The sequence below is a fragment of the Tiliqua scincoides genome, chromosome 9 (genome assembly GCF_035046505.1).
Source record: "Tiliqua scincoides isolate rTilSci1 chromosome 9, rTilSci1.hap2, whole genome shotgun sequence".
Classification (NCBI taxonomy): Eukaryota; Metazoa; Chordata; class Lepidosauria; order Squamata; family Scincidae; genus Tiliqua; species Tiliqua scincoides.
Window position 1 is genome coordinate 44,879,091 of NC_089829.1, and position 27,717 is coordinate 44,906,807.

The 27,717-nt window shown below is 47.7% G+C and overlaps 1 protein-coding gene across 1 annotated transcript; it reads right to left on the minus strand.

The window, feature by feature from the left end:
• Positions 1–584: 584 nt before the first annotated feature.
• ELMO3 (engulfment and cell motility 3) lies at positions 585–27,392 on the minus strand. Its single transcript, XM_066637076.1, has 21 exons — positions 27,299–27,392; positions 24,838–24,951; positions 24,459–24,499; positions 22,282–22,354; positions 21,329–21,379; positions 20,199–20,368; positions 18,446–18,545; positions 17,328–17,479; positions 16,462–16,540; positions 14,159–14,209; positions 13,753–13,875; positions 12,474–12,605; positions 10,606–10,710; positions 9,072–9,180; positions 8,447–8,583; positions 7,234–7,397; positions 6,869–6,981; positions 6,324–6,428; positions 5,397–5,479; positions 4,391–4,468; positions 585–3,076 (listed from the first exon to the last, which is right to left on the minus strand). Exons 2-21 carry the CDS (start codon positions 24,913–24,915, stop codon positions 2,864–2,866), a joined length of 2,157 nt encoding a protein of 718 aa, XP_066493173.1. The 5' UTR covers positions 24,916–24,951; positions 27,299–27,392; the 3' UTR covers positions 585–2,863.
• Positions 27,393–27,717: the final 325 nt, after the last annotated feature.

Consider the following 27,717-nt stretch of genomic DNA (forward strand, 5'->3'; position numbering starts at 1 on the left):
TGGCCTATGGTGCAGCCAATGATCACATCCAGGCATGGTGCAGTGGTGCTGTTCCACACCATAGCTTCCTATCTTCACAGCTGATCTTTGCAGAGTTGTGCAGGGCAGCCGCTTACGCCACACATCCCTCCCCCAGGAGGCTCTGCACCTCAATTTCCGGGGGGGGGGGGGAGAGTGGCTGCCAGGTGCAACTCTCTGCAAAGAGAGGCAGCAAATATAGGAGGCTGTGGCATGGAACAAGGCTCTGGCCATGCTATGCCCAAGATTGGGATGCTGGTGCACCAGTTCCAGCTCATGGGCTGGAATTTGGAAACCCCAACCTGGCTTGCTTCAATCAATCAAACAAACAGGCATGCAGCCTCTTGCAATTACTGTAAGCCTGTTGCTTACAAGCAAGCGGGAAGGCTAGAAGGGCAGGTCTGGTCTAGAGGGTAGAGCCTCCGTCTGCCTGAAGATAACATCCACAAGGTCGCCAGTTCAAGGCCACCGGCACCGTGCAACCTTGGAGCAGCTGACAAGCTGAAGCTGAGCTATTCCATCTGCTCTGAGCGTGGGAGGATGGAGGCCAGAATGTGAAGCCAGATCGGAATGAAACACCTTGAATGTAGTGGTTCTTGAAAGAAAGAACCTTCTTTCAAATTGTAAAAATCCCAATTTAATAAGGGATTTAATAAAGCCTGCCTATGTAAACCGCCTTGAATAAAGTCTTGAATAAAGACCAAGAAAGGCGGTATATAAATACCTGTTGTTGTTGTTGTTGTTGTAGAAGGAAGAGTGAACATTAACTTCCTGCTTCCTGTTCACATTCATGCTCCTTCTACCTTGCCTGCTTGTTTGGCTGTTAAAGTAGCAGACATACAGTAATTGCAAAGGCCGCTCTGTTAATGCAAGAGCCATTTCATGCAACTGTTATGAACACAAAGATAATGGGGGCGGGGAATCATGGATAATTGGGAGGGCCTGTGTGTTGTGTGGTTTGGGGGGAGGTCTAACTATTTCTTGTGGGAGGCCTTTGGAACAGTAAGGAGAAAAGCAAGAAGGTGGCTTGCTTAGGGTCTTGTGGAAGCTGTAGTCAAGTTAACACTAATACCAGGATTCCTTAAGAAAACTGACAGCCCACTGGGCTCGTACTTTGTGAACCAAAGAAGAATTTGACTACGCAAGCAAGATGTTGGTCTAGCTGGAGTCTCAGTTAGATCGGTTCTTACTGTTCCAGGCAACGGAAGCCAATGATGAGTTCCGTCCCAAGACTCAGGCCTCCAGCAGGCTGAGAGTGAGGCTTGGATCAGTAAGAAAAGCTATGAACATTTTTATGTTGCATTTCTGCAGTACAAAGTTTTCTGCCCTTTTCAACTCTTCTAAACACTTCCAGTGGCTGCTAATGTCCCAATCTCTCACTAGCAGCAGCCAGAATTCTTCCAAGCTGCCCCCAACTCACTTAAATGGCACAATATTGGTAAGTCACATGGATTCACGCCACAGGAAGTTGGTGTGCTGAAGGCTGAAGCCCAGAAATAGAGCATGTTTTGGATGCAGAAGGTCCTAAGTTCATTCTTTGGCACCTCCAGGTCGGACAGAGAAAGTTCTCTCACCTGAAACCCTGTAGAGTCATAGTCTACTGAACTAAACAAAACAATGGTCTGACTCAGTCAGAGACATCCTCTGTCGCAAGCGACTTTGTAGGATTAACAAGATCCCAATGGCCTTGGAGCAAACCCGAAATGCAGACCACTGATCAGAGAAGCCTTTTTCCCCTAGAGAGATCTAAGAGTCTTTGTAATTTTAAGTCATACTTAAGATCAGGAGAGGTGGTTCCCTAAAGCACAAGCCACGATCTGTTGCTTTATGTGTTACTTTTTGGCTCTCACTGTTGCAGAATCATTGCTCCATATGAGAGGGTAGTGGATGTGTAGGCAAATGCCAGCAGTTCAGTTTTCTTCCTCCACATAGTACAGCTTCCATCCTTGCGCCCTTAAGATGCGCCCATTTTGCACCCATTTTCTCCCTGCAATGTTTTCTAGTCTCCAACAAAACCATTCTGAAACTATTGCAAATTTTGAGGGCCCTCAAGTGGTGTAGCAGGAAGAAAGCAATTTAAGTCAATAGATGTGTTCAGGTGCCCAGTAAAAGGAATTAGGGTTTCTGGTCTGAGAACCAACATTTAAACAACAATAATAAAAACAGGCTCAGTTTGGAGGATTAAGAATGGGTTTCAGGCCCGCACACTCCCTACCCTTTCCTGTTTTGCAATAACCATGGTTTGCTGGGCCATCCAAATGGGGCAAGGCATATCTATGGTTAGCACCAAGCTCCAAACTATTTGAAACTACTGTTTAGTTTGCAGGTTAGTGCTAAGGATAGTCTTCCTGTTTTGGACAGCATGGCACATTGTGGTCAAGATCAGCCTATCCATGAGGACAAATAAGGCAATAATCTTAGGCAGAGGACTGATAGGGGGTGCCCACCTCTACTGTTCCTCCTCTTCCCTAGATTTGAAAAAGAATGGGAGAACTGAGCAGAAGAGAAAATGCTGCTAGAGTGTCTCCATGTCTCTGGTACTCTAGCCTACCATTCTTCTGCTCCATTCCCCTCTTCCTTTTTTTTTTAATTCAGGGAGCAAGGAGGTGAGACAGAGTATTTGGCATCCTCCCTCAGGTACCACGAGGTCTTGAGCCAGTTCTGACTTGGTTAGAAGAAACTGGCAAATAGAGGAGAGATCCAACGTGCAAGAAAGGAGAGAAAAGCCCCCAGCATGTTCTTAATCTAGTTGGACCATCATTCAGACTGAATAAAGAGAATGTAAGAAGTGGTGGATCTCACAAAGAGACGGAATAAGGACAGTATTTGCTGGAAGAGGTGGCCGTTACTGTTCTATATGGGTGAAATCATAGCAGAAGTTTAAGTTACTTGGGGGCTTCGGGACAATTGGTGGAGCATCTGGGATAGGAATATTTTCCAGGTCTAGCAACCGCAACTTGAGCTCCATTGACAGCAAGATATCCAGGTCACTGTGGGTTCGCTCGCTCATCATCTCTCGGCCCAGAAGCACATTCAACCCATCCGTCCACAGGCAGAACTAAAGAGCAGAAGAAAAAATGTATTTTCTTGTCTCATCAATAACTCCCAAACTCTAAATCAACAACATTGTGTAAGAAAATTGAAACAATTTTGTGTTTATCTGAATATTTTGATCTTTATTAGTTTTGGTGCTGGGATTTCCAAAGTGCTGCTATTTTTTGGCACAGCATCAATAGTTTTGCCACAGTTTACACTATGCAGTTGTATAATACAACGTGCATTACAGTGCATTAGGCAACAGGATAAAGACAAAATTTAAGATAACTAAGAAAGTTTTGATAGAAAAAAGATTACTGTTGAATCAAAATTCAGCATATTGTTTGTGTTACACAGTGTAACCATACGTTCACAAATGAGTTCACACAGCTGTTATGTTATGGGGGAAAATCACATATTGGCACCGCATGGAGACTTTCCTGTAAAAGTTAACTGGAAGTACCAAGTCCCCACATCCACCAGCTTTGTAGGTACACCTCATCATCCAATGTTTCTTACAGCAGAACCCACCCCATTCAATCTTTCAAGGCACTGACACAAGAGCAGTCAGTATAGCCCCAAGAGCCTGGCCGTAGCCAGTAATTAAACCCCTGTCACTCAAATGTTTCATTCCCTTGTTTTTCAGTTTATTTGCCTTTTGTTTGTAAACCCCTTTTAAAATTCAAAGATACAGTTCTAAAAATATTTAACTCAAGGGGGGGGGGAATATATAGTATTCATTTTATAGAATTATATCACAAGCAACAGGCAGAGAGAAGAAAGAGTGGACCTCTTCAGACCCTGACCCATCCTGGTGACCAGTAAAGGAAGAATCCTGCAGATATGCTTGGTCAGCATAGAACATGGGCAGGTTGTGGTATACAGTTTAGTTCGTAGTCAAATTTTGGTGTAACTTTTAGTGCAGCATATCTATGGTTTCTCCACTACATTGTCTCTACACCAAGGCTAGGTTGCATTAAAAAAACAGATGTCCGGGAGCTACGGCTGGGAGTTTTGGAATTTAAACACAAGACATCTGCATCCATTCCACATGGTTTGTAAGAGACGTCACCTGCAGTTAAGGGGCTTACATGCAGGGTACCTATTGTCACTATTGCAATGCTACAAACAGGCAAAGCCAGAATCAGGGAGGGACAGTTCTTCGTGCACATTCTTCAGCAGCTTGAGAAACAGATATTCATCTGATCGACAACCTAACCCACGCACTCGAGGGCCACAGGATTACCTCTCCGAAGCCTAGCCCCATTCACATTGCCACCTTAAAAAATTCTCCATTCTCTTAAGAAGAGCCAAGAGTTCCTTTGTAGCTACTCACCTCGTACCGTGTAGGGGCAATGAAATTCAGATGCTCCCCAACATCATAGCTGACAGAGAAGGCCAGATCGAGGAGATCCTGGGGAGTGGGGGGGGGGGGAGACAAGAGAGAGATGGGAAAGGACTTCAGGTCCATACAGGGATCAAGACTAGGAGAAGAAACCCCGATGGTGACTTGAACCTGACACTGCCATTAAATTCATTCATTCTTGTTCTGTATAGCTCCGCACTATCTCACTGTTTGGTAGTGATTCTTTGGGATTTCAGACAAGGATCTTTCTGAGCCCTACCTGGAGATTCCAGGACTTGAACCCTTGTTGTTCTGCAGGCAAAACACGTGCTTTACCACTGAGCTATGGCATCCCTTCCCAAAGACTTAACATATCATCACACTCGTCATCTGCATTTCATCCAAGTAACTCAAGACAGCATATGCAGTTCTTCTCTCCCTTTTATTCTCACAACTGCTCTGTGAGGATGTTAGACTAAGAAATCATGCCTGGTCCAAAGTCACCCAGTTAACTTAGTAGCCAAGCAGGGATTTGATCTCCAGCCCAAGTCTGACGTTCTACCCAGTGCATCCCAAGATCCAGCACATAGATGATACCGGCACATAGGAAGGTAGCGTGGCTTAGGTGCAGGATTCCCAAGAAAAAAACATGTGGCCACATTCACCACTGGATTGGCTCTCATTTCCTTGCCTGGGTTTTCAGTTCCTAATCTGGCCCCCTCAGACTTGTTTCCATCTCTATCAGCAAGTGCCCTTGCGTTCTTGCTAATGACAAAGTGAAGCTGCTTTGTCCTTCCTGAGCTGATGCACTAAGCCATGTGCTACTGAAGTACAGCAATGCAGGCCTTACCCCCTCATCACCAACTTCTTGATGCAACATAAGCACCAAGAATCAGGCCATTCCTGCTCTAAGAACAAAGCTAGCTTCAAGCCTGGGAGGTCAAGTGGCACACAGAATGCACTTGCACACAGCGGACAGGACAGGATGCAGATGTACCTTGTTCTGCTTGCCAGAGGTTTTTTCCTTGGTGTGCGGACAGTCCCGGCCAACAAGCAGTGCTTTCATGTCTGCCACAGGAACTGTGAAGAGAGAGAGGCACACAGATCAACATTCCTTTGAGTGGAAGACAGGGATATACCAACAGATACACAAAGCTTGAACAAGGGGAATCACATCTCACAGTGATACATGCGCCACCTAAGAGGAATGTCGGGAGTTCTGAGCTCTCTGGTCTAGAGGGTTGAGCCTCCATTTGCCTGAAGATAACCTCCGAAGGTCACCAGTTCAAGGCCACCTTGTGCGACCTGGAAGCAGCTGACAAGCTGAGCCGAGCTATTCCATCTGCTCTGAGCGTGGGAGGATGGAGGCCAGAATGTGTGACCAGATCAAGAAACATCTATTGTTGTGGTTTCTTGAAAGATAGAAACCTTCTTTCAAATTGTAAAAATCCCTACGGGGATTTAAATTGCCTGCCTATGTAAACCGCCTTGAATAAAGTCTAAGGAGAAATCTGAGGACCAAGAAAGGCGGTATAGAAATACCTGTATTATTATTATTATTATTATTATTATTATTCCAGGAATTTATAGCCTGCTTTTCTACCCCTATAAGGAGGCACTCAGGCAGCTCCCAACATCACAAAACACACACAAAAAACGTACACACGTTTTACTCAGCTCTAAACCATACTGCTTCGTTGTCGAAAACTTGCAATGCTCAAACACAGAAATTGGTTGATCTTAGTGGACAAGCAGTTTTGTATGGGGAAAGGCAGTTCTTCAAATGCGATGCCATCAGCACACAGAAGTGCACTCAAGAAAAGTTTTACTATTTAGACAGTTGCTTGGGCGCTTTGACTCTTGTACCTGGTGCTACACAGAGAGCAAGCAGTCTGCTTATGTGAATGGGATGAAGCCTGCTTACCTTTCTCTTGCAGACTCTCAATAGGGGGACTTTCTATACCCTCTTCGACATCTCCATAGTGCAGGAACTTGTGGTTGGGAGAGAGGCGGCAGTACCAGAGCTTGTCTGCCAAAGAGAAAAAGCAGAGCCTGGGTGTCTAAACAGAACCTTTCCAATGCGTCTCCCCCGACATCAGCTGTTGGAACAAACTATTCTATATCCCTGCCTGCAGGTGACACTTAAGAGCACAGTCTTCCAGTGTAGAGTTAAGGGGATGTCACCGTGACTTCGCTCCTGATTCAGGAGTGTCTGTCAAAGAGGCAGCTGCTGAGCTTGGGGTTCCTTTTGGTTCCTTTGATGTAACATTCCCTCCCTGAAGCTTTCACAGTGCTGGACTCCCCAAAATAACCACCCTAATATGGTGCGCCCCCAGTAACAGGGGATCCATTCCAGGACACTGAATCAAATCCACAGATGCCAAGTCCACGGATAAAGAGGGCCCATTATATTCAGAAGCAAAATGCTCTCCTCCTGTCCCCAGTAGGCCACACGCCCCTGTAATATACCTTGCCTGCGCCGGCTGCTGATTTTGCGAAAGAGCGTTCCCTCGGAGAGGTGCAGGAGCCTCTGCTGTTGGATCAGCTTGAGGAGCTCCGGTTTCAGCCGCTCCTTCAATTCCCTGGGATGAAAATAAGTTGGGACAGTGACACAGGCTTCCTAACACAGACCTCCAACCCATTTCCCCTCCACTTCTCTACTCCCAGAACAGAACACCCTTGACTCCAACACTTGCAAAGAACCATCCTTTCTCCCTGTTACTGCATCTCAACTCCCACCTTGTGGAGACGTTTCCATGGACATGCACGGATTTTGTATGGGTCTACATCCATCTCATGTGGTGGATGGAAATCAGCAAGTGCTTCCTACTCACAGGACAGGGGCAGCGAGAGTCTCCTCCTGGTGCATTCGTTCCGTCTGCCGGAGACGCAGGATCTCACTGTAGTTCAGGGCATTCACTCGGCCTTTGAAGAGCTCCAGTGAAGTGGGCCGGAGGGTCAGGGTCCGGATGATCTGCTCCCGAACCACCTGCATGACCTGCAGGAGCCAAACAGACAGGTGTGTTCCCCTCACCAAACTCTCCACAGACCCCTCTCTCATGAGCCCTTGACAGCCTCTCCCCAAGCATGCTCTTGCAGCAACATGACAGATTTTCTAGGATGTTAAGCTTCAAAAAGGAAACTGATTACTTTGCATATAACATTTTGCATCAGTGCCCACCTGGGAAGATGCCTGAGACAGTTGCCAGGTGGTACACTGATGGAAACATCCCTCTCCATCTCCTTCCTCCATCTCTTGCTTCCTGGATTCACAGAGGGGAAAAGAGCAGATGAGGAAGCACACCACTCTCCTTTCCTCTCCACTTCCTCTTCTGCTCCATTTCCTTCTTTGAATTCAAGCAGCAATGGTGGTATAGAGGGATGGAGACACTCTAGCCAATAATTTTCTTCTCCTCTGCAGCCTCTTTTTCTCCTCTTCGAGAAGTGAAGGGTAAAGGGGATAGGTAGACAGAGACACTCTATCCCAACGTTCTTCTCTCCCCTATACTTTCTCTTTGGCTCCGTTTCCCTCTTCAAATCCATGAAACGGGGGGGGGGGGAATGAGACGCTAGCCCTTTACTCTCCTCTCCTCTGCATTTCCCTCTTTCATTCCCCTTCTTATTAAGCAGAACATTTTATACTTCTTTAAAAAAAATGATGTTCTGCTGGGGTGAACAGAGACAGTTGCTCTCCCCTTGCTAAATATAAGAGGAGCACTGCTCTCAAAGAGCACTTCTTTGTCCAGTCAGCATTCATTTTTGAATTGAGAGCGAGGGAGGAAAAAGAGGAGCAGTGGTGGCAGAAACTGGCGTACCATCAGATAGGAGAGAGACAGCATTTGGCACCTGTCGTCATGCATCGGGAGGTCCTGGGCTCACAGTAATAATGACAGCACCCCCTCCCTGCAGAATTAGAACTTGCTTTTTTCTGTCCTGCTTAAGTCAATGCAGGGAGGTTCCAGGCACATCATACAAGGCCTGCCAAATACAAAACAAAGGAGCCACCTGCACTGAAACATCATAACGGATGCTCAGGCAAGCCCTCACCTTGTCAAAATCTTCCTGCGTGGCTCGCATCTCCTTCCAAGTCTTGTTCAGCAGCTGGATGCAGATGCAGTAGAGCTCTTCGAAAAAACGCTCCTGGCCAAAGAACATGGGATAGAAGGCCTGCGCTGTCTCGGAGCCTGTTGCAACAGAACAACACAATCACAGATGCCGTTGTTGCTACTTCCTGCACATCCAAATTGGAGAGGTGTTCACCCTTCGAGATGCCTCATCCCTGTTTCTCCCTGGGAGACATTGCCGAACAAGACTAGCAGGGATGGGATTGTATGGACGACAGTAGCTCAGAAACATCCCTCTATCTTTTCAAGCAGAAGGGAGCTAAATGAACAGTGCCCAATTCTCTACATGTGGAGCCCCATAGCCAGAAGGACTTGCCAACCACAGCCATGTGCCGCCTTTTCCTCGCTCCCACATCACAGGCTTTAAGTGACACACCTTGAGATCATCCCCTACACAGCCCTCCTGAGGAGCTAGACTGGTTCTCAGAAATAGGAGTCTGGCTGGGTGCTGCCATCATTGGATGGCCCATCAAGAAGTCCTCTAGATTAGACTGTGACGCAGCAGCCACGGGCCAAAACACCTCAAGGAGTGCCAGAAAGCTACTCACAAGGTTCCCCCACGTGAAGGATCTCGCAGAGCATGAAGGTGAGCTGGATACTACTCCGGGCAAACGGGCACTCGTGTTTGTCTTCTCGGCTGCTGTTCTCAAGAATGAACTAGAAGAAAAGGGACAGAAGTCAGTGTCAGGCCTCTCAGAGGTGCAGAAGCCAGATTAGAGAGGCATCACAGCTGCTAGATGAAGGAGTTAGCTTGCAGCTGAAAGAGGGAGACATCTACATAGCTGGGCTCTAGAAGCAACATGGCCCAAGTGGAATCTGGGGTCTTTGGGGTAGGAGTTGAGTGGTGCCATCCCTATTATAAAATGACAGAGGCAGCAGATTCTGGCTGGGAGGGGGGCTGTCATTTAGTCCACCAGTCCCCTTTCCTCCACACTTCCTCTACTGCTCCGTTCCTCTCTTTTTTCAGGTCCAGGAAGAGCAAAGAGGAGCAGTGGAAACAGGTGGGTGGCAGGACAGCCACATCAGTCAGCCTCCCAGAATGCCCAGGCCTGTTTACAAAGGTGCACCTGCTCTTCAAATCTTTTTCATGTTCAGGGCAGGAAGCACCAAAAACAGTGTGGGAAGCATGACATTTTCCCCACAGACCATCAGTAGCAATCAGCGCTGCTGGAGGTGTATCCCAGGACTGAGAGTTAACATCTGCTGACCTCCTAGGCAGAGACGGTAGTATTACCTTTATTATTACAAGGTACGATCACTGCACTTCGTTTTTGCAGCACTAAGTCCTATTATGTTTCCCACTGTCATTTTAAATTCACATGACCTCTTTTACTTCCCCAAGCAGTTTTTCAAATTATTTTTAGGTTGTGAGAGAGCCCCCTGGGGGAAGGTCTAGTTATTTTTTCACATTTTTATACTGCTCTTCCTCCAGGGAGCTCAGGCAGTGCATATGGTTCCTTCCCTCCTTCTGTGCTCACAACAACCCTATGAGGTAGGTGAGCTTGAGAGCCAGAGGCTGACCCGAAGTCACCCAGAAAGCTTTCATGACTAGGCGGTGATTTGAACCTGGAGCGCTATGGACTCCCAAACCACTAAAACATCCTGGCACTCTTCCTGGACTAGAAACTTATAGGGGGAATTTTAAAAACTGGGCTGTAAACCTAGAGCAAGCTATAAGTAAAAATAGCATATGAAGCAGGCCAAGTCCAAATGGCAGACCAATTTCTACTCCAGAAGATCACGGAGTTGAAAAACATTAGGATTTAGTCACGCTAAGAAAAAGAGATCAAAGGAGGTAGAAGAAGAATCCATTTTGCTCCCACAATGAAGCTGCCCCATAGCTACCAACTATGCTTCCCGCACACGTAGGAGAGAGAGGGTTACGTTGAAAAGGTAAAAATTTCCAAATCAGATCAAAACACCAGCTCAGTTAGAACCCTCTCAAGTCTACCCACAGCAGACACAGGCAGGCCTCAGGGCCGTTTGCAAGAAAGGCAGGACAGCAACACCTGATCCCGTTTGTTAAGTCCCATGTTTGGTTGTCACATCAGAAACACAAGCAGCAGCAAGTCCTTAAGTTACCCTGCTGTAGGCACTTGGGGAGTTTCGGGAGAAATAGACCATACTGTCTAGAGCAAGCAGCCCTGGAGGGACACGGTGCAAATCCATGGCAGGGTTACTGTTATTCTGAAAAGGAAAGATATAAGGCAACTTGATGACTTCTTGCATCCTGGGCAAAAAAGAAGCAAAATAAATAAAAGGAGTGCAAAATGTAAGGTTAGGTAAAGGAATATGTAGGAAGGGATGGTAATTTAATGTGCATGCTGGTTCAGCACTTTGCAAAACCCTAGTGTTCGAAGAGTTCATTTTAAAAAACCAAACCTTGGCATTGCAGATGTACATTTGGATAACAGGTAGTCAGATCTGACCCTAAACCGGTGCTAATCCGCACTGGAGGGCTTCACGTGACCTCCTGGATGCAACCGGAAGAGCCTTCCAGTCACATTTGGGAGGTGTTCTGAGGCACAGATGGGTCTCTCCACGCCTCCCCAGATCTCAGCAAGCCTGCTGGAGGCAAGGAGGCACCCGAAGGCACCCGGAAGACACTTCCAGAAGGCTCCAGCAGGTCTTCTGAGATGCGGGCAGGTCAGGTGTGCACAAACATACACACACCTGCATCTCAGAAACACAGGCCTCTGAAACCCTGTAAGAGCCTTCTTACAGACCCTTCCTATTTTCTGGCCCCCCGGATTCCATTATCTGCATGGGTCTGGGAATTGATTCTCTACGGATACCGGGGGCCAACTGTATAAAGAAATGGGAAAGTAGTCTAAATGTTGCATAATTTGAACTTACACTACAAAGATGTGCAAATTATCTGCATTCTTTCAGGGCAGAACCTGGTCCTGAATAGAGGGGGTTTTTTGATGCAACATTTGGAATATTTAAGTATTATTTTGTACAGTGAAATACCTGCTTGGGATGAAAGAGGTCTCCCATAAGAACATAAGAGCAGCCCCGCTGGATCAGGCCAAAGGCCCATCTAGTCCAGCTTCCTGTATCTCACAGCGGCCCACCAAATGCCCCAGGGAGCACACCAGATAACAAGAAACCTGCAAGGCCTCCTGGGAATTGTAGTTAAGAACATAAGAACAGCCCCACTGGATCAGGCCATAGGCCCATCTAGTCCAGCTTCCTGTATCTCCCAGCGGCCCACCAAATGCCCCAGGGAACACACCAGATAACAAGAGACCTGCAAGGCTTCCTGGGAATTGTAGTTAAGAACATAAGAACAGCCCCACTGGATCAGGCCATAGGCCCATCTAGTCCAGCTTCCTGTATCTCACAGCGGCCCACCAAATGCCCCAGGGAGCACACCAGATAACAAGGGACCTGCAAGGCTTCCTGGGAATTGTAGTTAAGAACATAAGAACAGCCCCACTGGATCAGGCCATAGGCCCATCTAGTCCAGCTTCCTGTATCTCACAGCGGCCCACCAAATGCCCCAGGGAGCACACCAGATAACAAGAGACCTGCAAGGCTTCCTGGGAATTGTAGTTAAGAACATAAGAACAGCCCCACTGGATCAGGCCATAGGCCCATCTAGTCCAGCTTCCTGGATCTCACAGTGGTGCAAAAGATGCCTTAGGGAGCACACAAATCAACAAGGTCCCTGTTTCCTGTCACCACTCCCTTGAATCTGACATTCAGAGATAGCCTGCTTTGAGAACCAGGAGGCTGCACATGCCCATCATGGCTTGTAATCTGTGGTGGACTTTTTGTCCATAATTCTGTCCAATCCCCTTTTAAAGACATCTAGGCCAGGGGCCATCACCACATCCTGTGGCATGGACTTCTGCAGATTAATTACAGGCTGGGCAAAGAAATAGCTAGCCTGTCCTCACTGCCATCTTTGCTTGCATGCAGGCAACCTGTTTTGTGGGACTTACCATGAAGCCCAGCTTGCGGAATTCTTTGGCACAAAGGGAGCGACGCCGCTCTGTGTTGAAGCTGCTGGCAGAAGAGTCATTCTCAGACTCAAAGGCCACGTGGCGCAGGGACTGGAGGAGCTCCCTCTGTTCCTGTGCAGAGAGGACAACACGTTTACATCCTCACGTGAACATATTAAGTCTCTTTGAACTATGTCAAAATATATGTTATTTTAAGCAGAAAATTGGTTAGCCTCTGCTTATATTGGGGGGGATGTTTTGTGCTAAATAGTAATAAAAACAGCAGAGGCGTGCATCTGTATGTGCTGACCTAGATCTGGCCTGCAGCATGGGACAACAGTAGTTCTCCCACCTTGGTGTCAATACAAAGCAGAGTCCCTTGCAGCTCTATTTGCCCTGGAAGGCAAGCATTGTTGGCAGCGAAGGGAACATCTCATCCAGAGAGCAAACAGCTGTGGCAGAACTGCTCTCCACAGATAGAAAACTAGCACATCAGGGAGACATACACAAAAGCATTCTGACATGCTAATTTTCAACATTTTTTTTTAAAGTGGGGAAACATTCAAACTTGAAGTCTCTTCTCCAGCATTTTGGAGTGGTATAGTCCCAGAGGACTATACCACATGACGTTTTTGACCCTGGTGTAGTACTTTGCTTGGCCAACCTATTGGAAGTATCACTGGAAGTAACTGTGATGATGTCATTGCCGGTCACTTCTAGATTGGGAGGCCAGATGCAACATGACAAACACCAGCAAGAAGCTCAGGGCAGACAGGAAGGATTTTTTGACCACACAAAAAGAATATGCTGGAGCTCTGTCCACTGAGCCTCCTCCTGCTGCTTGTCACACTGCATTGCTGGTGTTGCTGCCAGAGGGTGGGAGTTTGAGGGTCCCTCACATACCACTGGACACCACTGCAAGTACCACTGCTTGAGAAACACCAATATTGAAAGTTATCTTGACGTTCAGCCTTGTTTCAAAAAAGAAAAAAAAAGTTTTTTGGGGGGACTTTAATCATTCTCCCTCCACCACTTCCTCCTCTTCCCTCTCCACAAGAGAAGACACCAGACTGTTTCCCCGGTGTGCTTGGCCCCTTGGCACCTCTTAATCCTTGGCCAGCTGGTGAGGTTTATATGACCATGTGAAGTGGCACTCACAGTGAAGAACACTTCAGAGGCACACTAAACAGCAGCTTAAGGAGGAAGGAGGGAAAATATGCTTTCAAGAAAGGTAGAAGATGCCATGGAGCAAGAGTAGGTATGAGTAAGACAACCAGACCTGTGAATAGGGATCCATGGGGGTCCTCATTCGACGTTCCAGCAGGTTCAACGTGAGGGACTGCAGCACGTAGAGATAGTGGGCCATTTCATCACCAATGGGCTCTGAGGCATGGACAATGTTCTGCAGAAGGGAGCAGATCATCACAGCCAGTTCTACGAGTCAGCAACCAGCACAGCCTCGGTCTTGTCCCCTGATGGAACTTTCCACCTCCACGCAGTGGGACTCAACAAGGACAAAGCACCCCCCCCCATGGTCACGAGGACAGGTAGAAGAGACAGATATGGCAGTAAGAGACAGAGAAAGGAGACACCCAGGAACAAATGCTAGATGGAGGTGCCCAGGAACGAACAAGCCAAAAAGCCCATGCCCAGAACACGGATGCCAGGGAGCCCCATATGCCCACCTTGTGGATAAACTGCCTGAGGTTCTTCTCCCCAAGATAGTCCATCATATCCTAGAAACACAAAAGAGGCAGTGAGACTATCCCAGCCTTATTGTCCCACCTTTCTTTTCTCTAACCGAGGCCAGCACGTCTATGTCAGCATCCCAGCTACAAAGCCTGACGCCAGTTGACAGCTTCTCACCAATCCACAAGCTGTTCAGCATCCTGTCCATCATTACGTGAGATTCTGTTTGTTTATCCATTTTCCCCAAAATGATCTCATGAAAAAATACACTTTTATTTAGAATCTACAAGCTGCAGATAGTGTGTGTAAAAATAAATTCAGCATCCTTGATCAAAGTTGGACCAATTTCTAATGCAGATTGTTCAGCCTCCCTGTTCAATAATAATAATAATAATAATAATAATAATAATAATAATAATAATAATAATAATAATAATAATAATAATAATAATAATAATAAACTTTATTTATATCCCGCCCTTCTCCCCGAAGGGACCCAGGGTGGCTTACAACATATTAAAAACATAATTTAACCGCAAATAAAAACATATTAAAACACTTTAACAGATACCCATAAAAACAGTAGTCAGATAAAAAGTCAGATAAAAAGAGCAAAACGCAGCAAATCATAGAGGAATCAGGCCTGTAAAAATACTAAAAGATATAGAAAAGATGTTAAAAAGGCCATGAACTCAGAAGGCTTGTTTAAACAAAAAGGTCTTCTGGCCTTGCCGAAAAGTCTCAAGAGAGGGAGCCATTCTTAAGTCAAGGGGAAGGAAGTTCCATAATGTTGGTGCCACTACTGAGAAGGCCCTATTTCTTGCCGCCGCCCCACGTACCTCCTTAGGTGGCGGCACTTGTAAAAAGGTCTTCTCTGATTACCTAAGAGGACGAGCTGGATTGTACGGAAGTAGGCGATCTCTGAGATACCCTCGCCCAGAGCAGTATAGGGCTTTAAAGGTCAAAACCAGCACCTTAAATTGGGCCCGGAAACGAATGGGCAGCCAATGCAGCCCCTGGAGAAGCGGGCTGACAGAGTCAAACCACCTAGCTCCAGTGACCACACGGGCCGCCGCATTCTGCACTAATTGCAGTTTCCGAACCGTCTTCAACAGCTAGGGCCAGCCTGTCCACGAGGTGGTCAACTAAGGTGCTTGCTTCAGGCAATGGATTGAAGGGATGCAAGCTTCCACCTGCCTGCCATCTCTCATGCTTCCTGATTTGAAACAGGAAAAGGTAACAGAGCAGAAGAGCATGGATGGAGGAGGAGAGAGCAGCAAGCTGGAATGTCTGACGCTCTAGGCCAGAGGTTCCCAAACTGTGAGCAGTGGCTCTCTAGGGAGCCATGGAAATCAGCCAGGGGAGCCGCAGAATCCTCATGAAAAACTTGCCAACCTATACAATGTACAGGATTGTAGCCCTAATGGGGAGCCACAGTCAATGGCCCAGTAGGTCAAGGAAGCCGCCAGTCAGAACCACTGCTCTAGCCCATCACTCTCTTCTCCTCCAAGCTTCCTCTTCCTCCATTACCCTCTTGCTTTTTGAATCCAGGGAACGAAAGCAAGAGCAGTGGGTTAGAACTGCACAGCCAGGTAAGAGAGGTGGCATTTGATGCACCACCTTAGGCACCAGGAGGTCTTGAGACAATCCTACCGGCCACCAAAACTTGCTAGATCTCCTCTGCTTAGAAAGATCATTCTTTAGAAGGAACTCTTATTGTTTAAAGGGGTTTTTTTTGGGGGGGGGGGAATTAACAACTAGGAGAACCTCAGAGCCACATGCTGACACTGCAACCAGGAAGCCAGACTTCACATCCTTGCTCAACCAAAAATTCACTGGGAAAGGTAGCTGTCTCTTGGACTCAATCCCCCATCCATAAAACAAGCAGTGAGAACCCAGAAGTGCTTGCAGAGGAGGGAGACAGGGCAAAGAGCTCTAGTTCTTGCTGAACTATAATACTACATATGAAATCTGGCTGCATGCAGCTGCCCACAGCCCCCCTAAACAGATCACATGAGGTTTATATTGGTGTTCCTGCTCCTTGGCCAACCTTCCCTCCTTCCCACAATGCAATATTGAGCCTTGTACAGTGCTTGCAACAACTACAAGCTGGAGTTAGGGCTACTGCCCCCCCCCCACAATATCTTTCGTAGCTGCTAAGGGTGGGGAAAGGCTCTACCATTTCATACAGAAAGGCAACTTCCTTCCTGGCTAAAGATTCCAGCTCCTCTTAGCCTCCTGGGTACAGCTTATTCAGTGGGACTAATAGCTCTCTTGCCCCAACCCCACATCACTTTACCTTCCTTTCAGAGTCACTGGCGTTGAGAAGCAGAGCAATAAGCAGAGCCATGGCTTTCAGCTGCAGCTGCCGATTCATTCTGGAAAGCAAAGGAAGAGGTGAGCATCCTGTGCCCTTCGCTCTTTGTCACCCTGGCAGTTCAGAGGAAGCGTGTTACAGCAGCAGCTGCTGGAGTAAGCAGTGCGGGAGAGCTAGTTGCCTACACATCTTGCTTGAGGCCTTGCCTGAAGGCTTTTGGCAGATCACTGTGGAAAACCAGATACTGAAACCTGATGGGGCTTTGGACTGGTTCAGCCTGGTTTTCCTTAGGATGCTTCACGGATGATGCAGCCCAGTCTGTGCACAATGCAACAGAGGGGTCCTTGCGATCTCTATTTACTCACATGCACACTCACGGACTGCAAGCACTTTTTACGACCATCTTTTCTTGCCAAGGAAAATTCTCTTTTGAGTTGATTTGTCATTTGGCTGAAAAGTGGATCGTCACCATACAAGGAAGCAAGACAGAGACAAGCAGGAAGTGACAGGGTCCTACCATTTCAGGAGTGCTGGTGCCAGGCTTCTGGGGTCTCTGGCACAAAGCCCTGCCCTGGGCCCCCTACAGCACCTCCAGCCCACCTCCTGATGGCACATTGGATGCTACTGCTGGTACTGAGAGTTCCAGGGTCAGCCTGGCCAGGTGAAACCCCTGAGGGACATCGACCCTAGGCCAGCACCTGACAGCATCCTGACTGCTCACAGTGCATCCCTGCATTTGGGCCACTGCCTCCAACAGCCTGATGGACAAGTGTGCATTTGAGCAAGAAAACTGAGAAGGGCAGGCATAAAAATGGCACTCCGTAAGCATTGGTTTGTTTTGTGCTTACACTTGCAAAAGGGCAATGAGGCGGTCCAAGGTCACTTCGTGCTTGACCAGCTCAAACAGAGCACGGCTGGTGGGCACCATATTCTCTAGGATGGCCAACGAAATCTGCTGGATGGAGGCATCCATCGGGGCTACATTGACATAGCTTACAATCTGCAACCAATAAACAAGAAGTCATAGAAGCAAAAGGGTCAAAGACACCAAAGTCTTTTCTCCAGATACTTTTTTAAAATTGTCTGGCCAAGGAATTCAGGGAAACACAGATTTCTGAGGGCATAAATGTTTTTAAAAAGTTCTGCATATTCCTAATGAGCTTGCAGAATCATAGCTCCCAGGATGTCTTGATGAGGATCCATAACAACTAGAATGCCATATCATCTGGACTCTCTGTTAAAAGTGAGTAAACAGACAATGGCAATTCCAGACAAAAGGGCACATTGTGAATCAATTTTACTTTCTTTAAAAAGGAGAGATCTGCCTGCTCTGAAGAACTCAAATCCTGTTTGGCTGCTCACACAGAGCTGCAGTAGCTCAGTGGTTGAGCATATGCTGCCATGTAGAAGATTCCACATTCAATCCTTTGCCTTCTCCATCTGTTTTTGTCTCACTCTACCCCACAGGCTCAAAGCTGCTTACAGTATTTTTCTACATGTTAACCATCTTGCCTCCAAGGGGCTCACAATCCAAAAAGATCCCAATGTAGGAAATAATTCAACCAAAGACCCAAGAGAACAACCACCGATCAGGATACACAGCCCTTATTTATCATTTTGTTTTACTTGAAAAACAGAAAGTACTAGAATAATTTTTCTTGTTTTGTGTTTAGTATTTTACAGGAAATCACTGACAAGGAAGCATGAATGACTTTTCATCCCCTTTCTGCAACAAACGAAAGAGGAACTCCCAGAATGTTCTAGAAGTGGAAACAGCTCAGTCTCCTCTCCGCAAGACTGGCCCAGGAGTGCCATCATGCTCTTTTGTGATTTCCAGTAGCGCCCAAAGGAGCCCACAATATATGGTTACTCCTTATGTCCTAAGATAGACATAGTCTGCTCTCATGTGTGCTTCCTGGCTGGGGATGTATAGAGATTATCTACATTAGTACCTTTTTGCACTTACCTTTTTGATGAAAGCTGGACCCAGAGTCTCCCAGGAAACAAAATCGTGCTCCATCAGCTGCACGAAGGCCTTCAGGGCATGCACTAGTATCTCCCCTATACTGGAGCAACAGACAGCAAACAAGGTGAGAGGGCCCCAGGAGCACCATCCTTGAGGGTCCAAGTGCAGCAGGAACAGGGGCACCCAGAAACCACAGGGATTACGCATTAGAGACACCTAGAGAGAGATGGAGAGAGAGAGAGACGGAGAGAAAGGAAGAAGAGGAACAACAACAAAGCGACAGGAAGGGCAGGAGAGACGGAGAGCAGATGGTTTCTGCGTAACCTAAAAACTGCCAGAAAAGACCACGGAAGGTCTCAATAACTGAGAAAGCAGAAGCAAAAGGCAGAGAAGTTTTGCTCTGAAAACCTCAGCTCCGCCACTGGAAATCCTGGACTTGGCAGCTGAAATACAGCAGTCAAATGTGAATCAATGTTACTCAAACGTACATTATCTGAGTGTTCTTCTTGGGGCCAGTGTAAGAAGTGGTATCCCTATTCTCTCTCGTTATCGTTTCTCTGGTTCAGGCTGTTCTGCAGAATATTTTCCTTGTGTTACTGGGGATTTTATGACAGGCCTTAGAACTGCCGTGGTCAATCTTGGGAGTAAAGTATGCCATTAGTCAAGTACTGCATCCAATCAGGTCAATGGAGGGTTGCCACTTTTCAGCAAGCATCAGCCCTGCCAGTTTCCATTAAAAATTAACTCCTGGAGAACAGGAGTTCTCTTCCGAGACCATCAGAAGGCCAGACAGTGCTGGCTAGTCTCTTTGGAAGGCAAGCAGCAGTCAGAGCCAGCCCGCTTACAAGGCCAACTAAGCGCCCAATCCCACCCAATTTTCCAGTGCTGCTGCACTTGTGCCAGTAGGGTGTGCGCTGCATCCTGTGGTGGAGGGGCCTTCTCAAGATATGGTAACATTTGTTCCCTTACCACAGGACTGCATTGTGGTTACACCAGAGCTGGGAAGTTGGATAGGATTGGGCCCTAAGATTGTTGCACCAGGCAGAAACCGATGCAGTTGCTTGCCTCCTTGACCACTCCCCTTCCTCCTACTCCCAGGATTCAGAAGGGAAGAGAGAATGGAGCAAAAAAGGAAGTGTGGAGGGAAGGACTGAAGAGTGGTGGGAGGGAACACCCGAGACATTCTAACCCACCACTCCCTTCTCCACATTTCCTTCTTCCTTTTTAATTTCAAGGAGTATAGAGAAGGACTGGGTGCCACTTTCTACAGCAGGGGTGTCAAACATAAGGCCCGGGGGCCGGATGCGGCCTGCAGACGCTTTTTATCTGGCCCTTATGCTCTCAGCTGCTGAGCAGTGCTGAGGTGTTACTGCTGAAAGGGCAGCCCACATGAAAATGGGGCTCTCCCATGTCTTGAAAGATTATCAAGATTTGTGTATTTTCTCTTTTGTCATTTGCAACTAATGAACTCCAAAGTGAGAAAAAGTGGTGCATGTTTTTGGTTATGATCAATTTAATGACATCACTTCCGGCCCTCAGAAGGCATCATGAATGCTATCCGGCCCTCTGTATGAAACGGGTTTGACACCCCTGTTCTACAGCATAAGAATTTAGCATACCCCTTCAGGCACTAGAAGATCTCAGGCTGAACCTGGTTGCAAAATTGATCCCCATAGGAAGCAAGAAAAAAAAAACCAGGATGCTCATCAAAAGTTAAGCCCAGCTTGGCTCCCATTTCCCTTGGGATACTCACTTGTTATCCTCTTCCACAATCAAGTACAGCTGGTTGAGGCCATTCCTGCTAATGAACTCCTGGGCAAAGGCAACGTCGCGAGAGAGACTTGCCAGTTTTTTCAGAGAGTCGGCCTTCACATCCAGGTTGTGGCTTTGTATTCCTCCATGTAGTTTGCCTGCCTCTTGATCCTGCCAGGGAGAAACGTACGTAAATCTTTATGGAAGATGCATTTGTAATACAGCAGGCCCACCTTATCCGTGGGCTCGGCATTCACAGATTTGAGCATCTGCGGATGCTGAGCCTGCAGCACGGAGGGCCTCCCAGACAAAACCGAAAGCTGCTTCCGGTCTGCACCAACGACTTTCAATCGCATCCGGGAGGCCTTCTGAGAAGGCTGGGAGGCTGGTACAGAGGGCCAGGTGTGGCATCGAGGCAACTGCAGTGCCACGCCAAGCTCCGCCCCCCCCGGATTCTAGTATCTGCAAGGGAGTCCTGGAATAATACCCCGTGGATACCAAGGGCCCAACTGTACTGTACAGTTCTGGTCCCCCAATCTAAAAAAAAGACACCAAAGTACGGGGAAGGCTGCTGAAAAGGACACCCTAAATTCTCAAGGTTTCAGGGCAACTTCCCTATGAAGCTATGGGTTTCGAGGGATTGTTAGTTTAGAAGAGAGGTGACTAAGCCACCACAGAAGCTTATAAAGGGCTCTACAAGCAAGCCACAAGCCGCACTCAAGTCTCCACAAGGGACCTGGATTATGACACTGGGAGGTAGACAAATAACAACCAATGACTTAGACAGATCAAGAAGCTAGACCCAAATACAACACAACCCTCGCTCTTTCAAATCTCCTGTCTCGGCCAAGGAGACACAGCAAAGCATAAGCAGCAAAGGAATAAGCGTCCCGTGGAAGCTCAAGCACAAGAGATCACTCACAGTGAATTTTAAGAATTGGTCACAAACATCAGAATTCAATGCCTGTCAAGGCCGACAAAATGTCTAGTGCTAAGCGAGGAGAGAAGGGTCAGTGTTTCTGGGAACTGAAATTATGCAGTGATACTGGAAGGAGAAAATGGGTGAAGGAATCCTGATTTGGGGCTGAAATGAACAACTTCCTGGCCTTACTATGTGATGGCAGAACCTACCGGAGCAGTGGTCAGTTGCAGGATGCTCCCATTCTTGATCTCCCCACGGTTCTAGAGAAAGACAAGAAGAACAACTGTAGGGTCAAAACACTGCATTAGGCAACATACACAACATCAGTTAAAGCTCGGGTCTAGATCATGGAGGCCTGTGGACCAGATCCAGTGATGGCAGAGCCTTACTGTTCCGTCCTGCTGCCTCCCATCGTTGTAGAAAATTGCGCCAGGCGGCCACTTCCCCCAGGAAATTGGGTTACAGAACCCTCTGGGGCAATCAACAGCAGAAGCAGTTGCCCAAAGTTTCTATGAAGATCGGGAACAAAGATGGAAGGCGGTAGGGTGGAAAGATAAGCTTTGCCACCGCTGCACTACATCCTAGAGGCTTTTCTTGGTGCACTGCAGGCCATACTTTGGAGGCCCCTGGTCTAGATAGTGCACCAAAGGAGGAAGGGCTCTAGCTCACTGGCTGAGCCCCTGCTTAGTCCCATATCCTAGCATCTCCAAGGAGGGCTGGGAAAGACCCCTACCTAAAATGTTTGAAAGCAGCTGCCTGTCAGTGTCTGACAGTACAAGTTGTAATATGTACTGTAGCAGTGCCCTGACATAACCATTGTTTTGGGGATGGGAATACAGAACAGGCACATGCTTTGCAAGCCAAAGATCTCAGGCACCTAGCATCTGTAGGAACATAAGAACAGCCCCACTGGATCAGGCCATAGGCCCATCTTCCTGTACCTCACAGTGGCGCACCAAATGCCCCAGGCAGCACACCAGATAACAAGACATCTTGATCCTGGTGCCCTCCCTTGCATCTGACATAGCCCATTTCTAAAAGGAAGGGCTGGGAAATACCCCTGACTGAAACCCTGAAGATCTGCTGCCAGTTAGTGTACAGAATCCTGAGCTGGAAGGACCCAGCAAAGGGCAGGGAGCATCCTGGGTTTAAAGGCACTCACCGATTCCGTGATGTACGCCTGCTGGCCATCCACATATTGCAGGGCGTAGCGCTCCGAATTATTGAGGTTCCACCTAAATCAAGAGTCCACCAATAAGATTTCTGCTGTGGTTGGGCTAACAGAAGCAGCAGCAATACTGCTCCTGAGGCAACACAGCCTGGTCCATAAGGACATATTACGTTGCCCCAGAGAAGAGTTAAGATATCTAAGAATGCTCTTGTTTGCAAAAGACAAAAGAATTGCTATACCGCTCAGTACAGGAAAAGGGACTCAAGTTTCTTTCTGAAAGCTGCCTAGAGTAGTGTTTTTCAACGTTTGTCCTCTGCCATACTCATTTCACAAGGTCCACCTATTCGAAGTACTACCAGAAGTAACTGGCGACGACATCATCAACATGTTCTGGGTTGGAGGTCAGGCGTCATCATGTACTTCTGGGTTGGGAGGCCAGAAGCAGTGCAACAAATGCCAGTAAGAGGCTCAAGATGGACAGGAGAGCTTTTCCAAGTGCAGAAAAACACACTTTGCCTGCCAAGCTGAGCTCCAACCACTGTTTGTTGTCTTGCGTTCCTGCTTTTGCTGCTGGCCAGCAGGTGTCCAGGCGTTCCGCAAGTACCACCTGACGCCATTGGTGGTACCCATTCCACTGGCTGAGAAACACTGTCCTTGATCAATTTACAGTCACTGAGAAATAGCCAGATGTGGCTATAAACTGTACTCTGCAATTTGGAATTCCGTGCCAGCTGGTATTCTTCAACCGGCATACGTTTTGCAAGTTTGCTTATTTGCATTTCGCAATTTTCATGGACCTGTTGAAAGATCTTTACTCTGTTCTCCTTTCAAATGCAAGGCGGCTTAGAACAAACATTTTTTTAAAAAATGTGCAAATATCACTATAAGTTTAGATAAGTTTAAATGCAAAAACAAAAGCAGCAAAACAGGCAATTGAGAAAAGGGAATAAAAACACCAGGAGAAAAAGAGACCTATTTACAAAACGAATCACAGTAGAAGGGGATCAAAAAATCCCTGCTGGAACAAGAGAGTCTACAGCCTCCTTCAAGAAAACTGGCAGGAAGCAAGCAGTTGTATCTCATGTGACAGGAAGTTCCACCACCAGAAAGACACTCTTCCAGTCCTCACCAGCCACACTTTAGAAAGTTTGGGAAGGAGGTTTTCAGGGACCTGGGCCACAAGCCATTTAGAGCCTCAAAGGCTATAACCAACGCCCTGAATCATGCCTGGAAGTAACTGTCAACCAACATCGCTAGAACAACAACAGTGTTGTATAGTACACAGGACTAATATAAAGTATAAGTTCTAATAGTATATCTGTCAAGTGTCAACACTGTGGCAGCTGCATTTGCACCATTTGAGCTGACAGAGGATCTTCAAGGGTAGCTCCACGTAGAACACTTTGCAGCAATCCAAACTAGAGTTGTCTGAGGCATGGATAACCAGAGCCTGGGTTCACCGAAAAAGATACAGCTGGTGCAACAGTCAACTCTGGGCAAAGGCACCCCAGGCCACAGCCATCAGCTGGGCATGAAGGAGCAAGGCTGGGTCCAGGAGTACCACTGAACTGCAAACCTGGTCCTTCAAGGGGAGTGCAACTTTATTCAGAGCAGGTTGGCACACCCTTGCTAAATAAGCAGATTTCTTGACTAGGGCAGCTTCTGTCTTGCTCACATTTCATTTCGAGTATCTTTTTCTGAACTTACTAATTACTAATGGGCAAGAAGCTAGACCAGGCAGAGGAGGTCAACCCCCTGACTATCTCATTCCCTTCCAGTTACAAAGTTTGGGCACAGTCCATATATCTTTAAGCATATCTTTAAAGGCAAAACTTGTTTTGAAAAAAAAAAAAAACAGATAGAAAAGGACCCTGGATTCCACACCCAGTATCACAATGCTTGTGCAGAACTGTGGTCACACATATAGCCTCAGAAGATCACAATGTTGTTTAAGACAGCAAGCAAGCATGCATATAGACTGCTGAAATGAAACAGGCTGCTGGAATGAAATGTCAAAAAGGCAGAACTTCGGCCTGTTTGTGGAAAACTATGGTAGATTTCTGCAGGTGTCTATGGGGCATTGTTGTCTACCAGATGTTCACACTCACAAACATCTACCAGATGTTTGAGCTCTTCCACTTTGAAAGGCGAAAGTGAAGGTTACTCACGCATCGCAAACCTCTTTCACAACCGCAGACAATGGCTTGGCCTGAAATTAAAAGCAAACGGGAAATGAGGACTTGGGCATGGGTTGATCACCAGATCCACGGTTGGGAATAAAACTGGTAATTTTTACTCCAGAAATATTAAGGCACGGAAGGAATCAAAATCTAGCTGGGGCACTCAAAGTAGTGAGCACACAAAAACCCCAGTCCAAACTCCTTGATGGACTAGGACACCACAATGTAACAACAACTACTACTACTACGACAACATATAATTTCTCCTTATAATTAATATTTATTGTAGTTAATTTATTTCATGATGCAAACCACTTCGTGAACTAGTCTTGTTGAAAAGCGCTACGTAACAATAACAGTAAATGACCTGATTGAGTTCGATGAGCTGAGGAATGGCCCCCATCATCTGAACTGCAATTTTCACAACATCTTTGGGGGGCGGCATGATCCTGTCCCTCCGGCTTCCACCTGGAAGCTGGTCCTGAAACAAAAGAAAAAGGTAAGACCACCTCCAAAGCAAGTTCGCTGAGGGAGGGATCCTCCGGTTCCATTTACTACTAAGAGAAACCAAAAGGAGGAATCCTGACCTGCACACCAACCCTAAACAGCATCACTTGCCATCTCTAGTGGATGTGATGTGACAAAGAAACAAGGAAGTGGATCCAGAATGCCTGGAGTTATGTTCTCTGCCCATTCAAAGCACAGCCTGTCAGGAAGAACCATTGTAAGTTGTTTTCCCAATTGACTTTTTATGAGGGGGGGCGGTGTGGAGAAGACAATTAACTTGAAGCCCTTAGACAGTGCCGTAGCTAGAGGGGGTGCAAAGTGCTAAGTTTTGCAGGCGCCTGAACATGCCATGCAAGCAGCCCCTCCCCTTCGGAGCCATTCTGGGTGGTGGCAGCAAAACAGAGGCAAATGCATTCAGGTGACTGCAAAGCTTAGTGCTTTGCACCCCTTCTAGCTATGCCACTGTCCACAGACACAACAGGATGAGATAACAGGAAACTGTCACTGATTTTGTGTCTAAATTCAGAAGCAGAGAGTTTGGCAAGTTGCAGTTTGAGTACAAGGCACTCATTACGTACTCTGGCAATATTTTTTATTTTTTTTACTGTCTATCACTGAGCATGATCTTGGGTTGAGACAGAACATTCAGAACTGGTTCTGGGCCTACATTCTGGGCATCAATTCACAGGGTTTTGCATACCCACAGAACTCAGTATTTTTTTCCTCACAATGCTCGACTCTGATCCAAGCAGTTTCAAAGAGGCAGACCTGCATCAAGAAGCACATTCCATCAGAATGCAGAATCCTGGAAGCCTGTGCATTTTTGATTCCTTGCATTCCTAGGGAAAGAGAAGCCCACTACTCTCAGCCTGACTTAGGAAATGACTTTCCGCTGAATCAGACTATTAATTCAGCTAGATTGGGGTCTCCAACATAAAGCCTGTGGGCTGGATGCGACCCCTGGAAGCAATTTATCCAGCCTCTGTTAAAATTGAGCTCTCCCAGCATGATAATTGGGCTCTCTCATATCTTGAAAATATGAACAAGATTTGCACATTTTCCCTTCCGTCATTTGCAGCTAATGAGTTTCTATGTGAGAACAAAGTGCTTATTTTTTGGCCATCATCTGCTTAATGACATCACTTCCTGCTTAATGATGTCACTTCTGGCCCTCAGCAAGCACCATAAATGCTAGCTTCAGCCCTCTGCATGAAAGTTTGACATCCCTACTCTAGATCAACACCGTCAACACAGATTGGAAACCCAGCTCTGCAGAGGCTTTGCTAGCCAAATCTAGAGATAACAAGGACTGAACCTGGGATGGTGTGTGTGTGTGTGTGTGTGTGTGTGCGCGCGCGTGCGTGCAAAGTGAGGATTTAACCACTGAGCCACAGTCCCTTCCCATAATTAAATTAATTAATAAACAGTTAATTAAATACTGTTAATAGTAAGAGAGCCAGAATGGTGTATTGCTTCTGTTGTTGGACCTGGAAGATGCTGGTTCAAATCCCCACTCTCCCACAAAGAAACCACGGACACTGCCCCAGCTACTTGGTATAAAATAAAAAGAAGCCATCTCAGCCTAATCCACATTACAGGGTTGTGGCAAGGAGTGAAAGAGAAAACAAAGCCATGGCATAGTTAGAGGGGGTGCAAAGCACTAAGTTTTTCAGGGAGCCATTCCAAGTGGGGGGAGCAAATGGCTCTGAAGGGAAGGGTGAGGCTCCCTGCAAAATTTAGCACTTTGCACCCCCTCAGGCTATGCCACTGAAACAAAGGGATGTAAAAAAAAACCCCATCCCACTTGGAGCACCAAGTGGAACAACAAGGCAATCAAGACAACATACACACTCTTTCACTTCAATTTATCCCCGGGGATTTTCCCCTCCCCCACCCCTTCACAACAACCCTGCGAGGCAGACGAGGCTCTGCGTGTGTGTCTCCAAGGTCAGCCAGAAAGTTTGGCAGCTGAATGGAGATTTTGGCTGCCATCCTAAGCAACCTTCCAGCACCAGCACAGCTGTGCCAGTGGGGCCTGTGCTGCATCCTGCAGTTGGGGGGCGCCTCCTCCAGGCGAGGCAGTGTCTGTCCCCTTACCTGGGAGCTGCACCGCCCTTATGTCGGTGCTGGAAAGGGGGTCAGGACCCGCTTCTCCCCGGTCCCAGAGCAGCGCCCTGGAGCCTGCCCTGGGAGATGGGGGCAGGTGTGCGGTGCGCAGCGGCTGGCTCCCGAGCTGGGTGGTTCAGACCCGGCCCGCGAGCCTGCCCGGGCGGACGCCCTCCCCCAGGCCCTCCATCGCCGGCGCGGGCGCAGATACCCACCCAGCCGGCGGGGGGGCGCAGCGGGGCGCGTCTCTTGCCCTGGACGGAGCGCCCCGGCAGGCTCGGCTCCGGCGCCCGCAGCCTCCGCGGGAGCTCCTCCTGCCGCGGCTCTCGGGAGTTCCGGGGCGGTGGCTGGCTGGGCTCCCCAGCAGGGCGGCCGGGCGTCCCGCCCAGGGGGAGGAGAGCGCAGAGCCGCCCAGCGCAGCGCAGCGCAGCGCAGCACCGCCTCCTCTGGCGGAGCCCAGGCGTGCCTGCATCAGAGTCAATGGGGCTTCCTCCCGGGACTGCAGCCTCCAAGGAGGGTGGCTCCCCAGAAGTCCAACAGGTGCTGCTCACTCGCCTCCGCTCCGTCCCAGGTCGCGCTTCTCTTCCTGGCAGCTGGGCCCTCTTGGGCAGGCTTCTGCTCCCGGCTCAGGCTG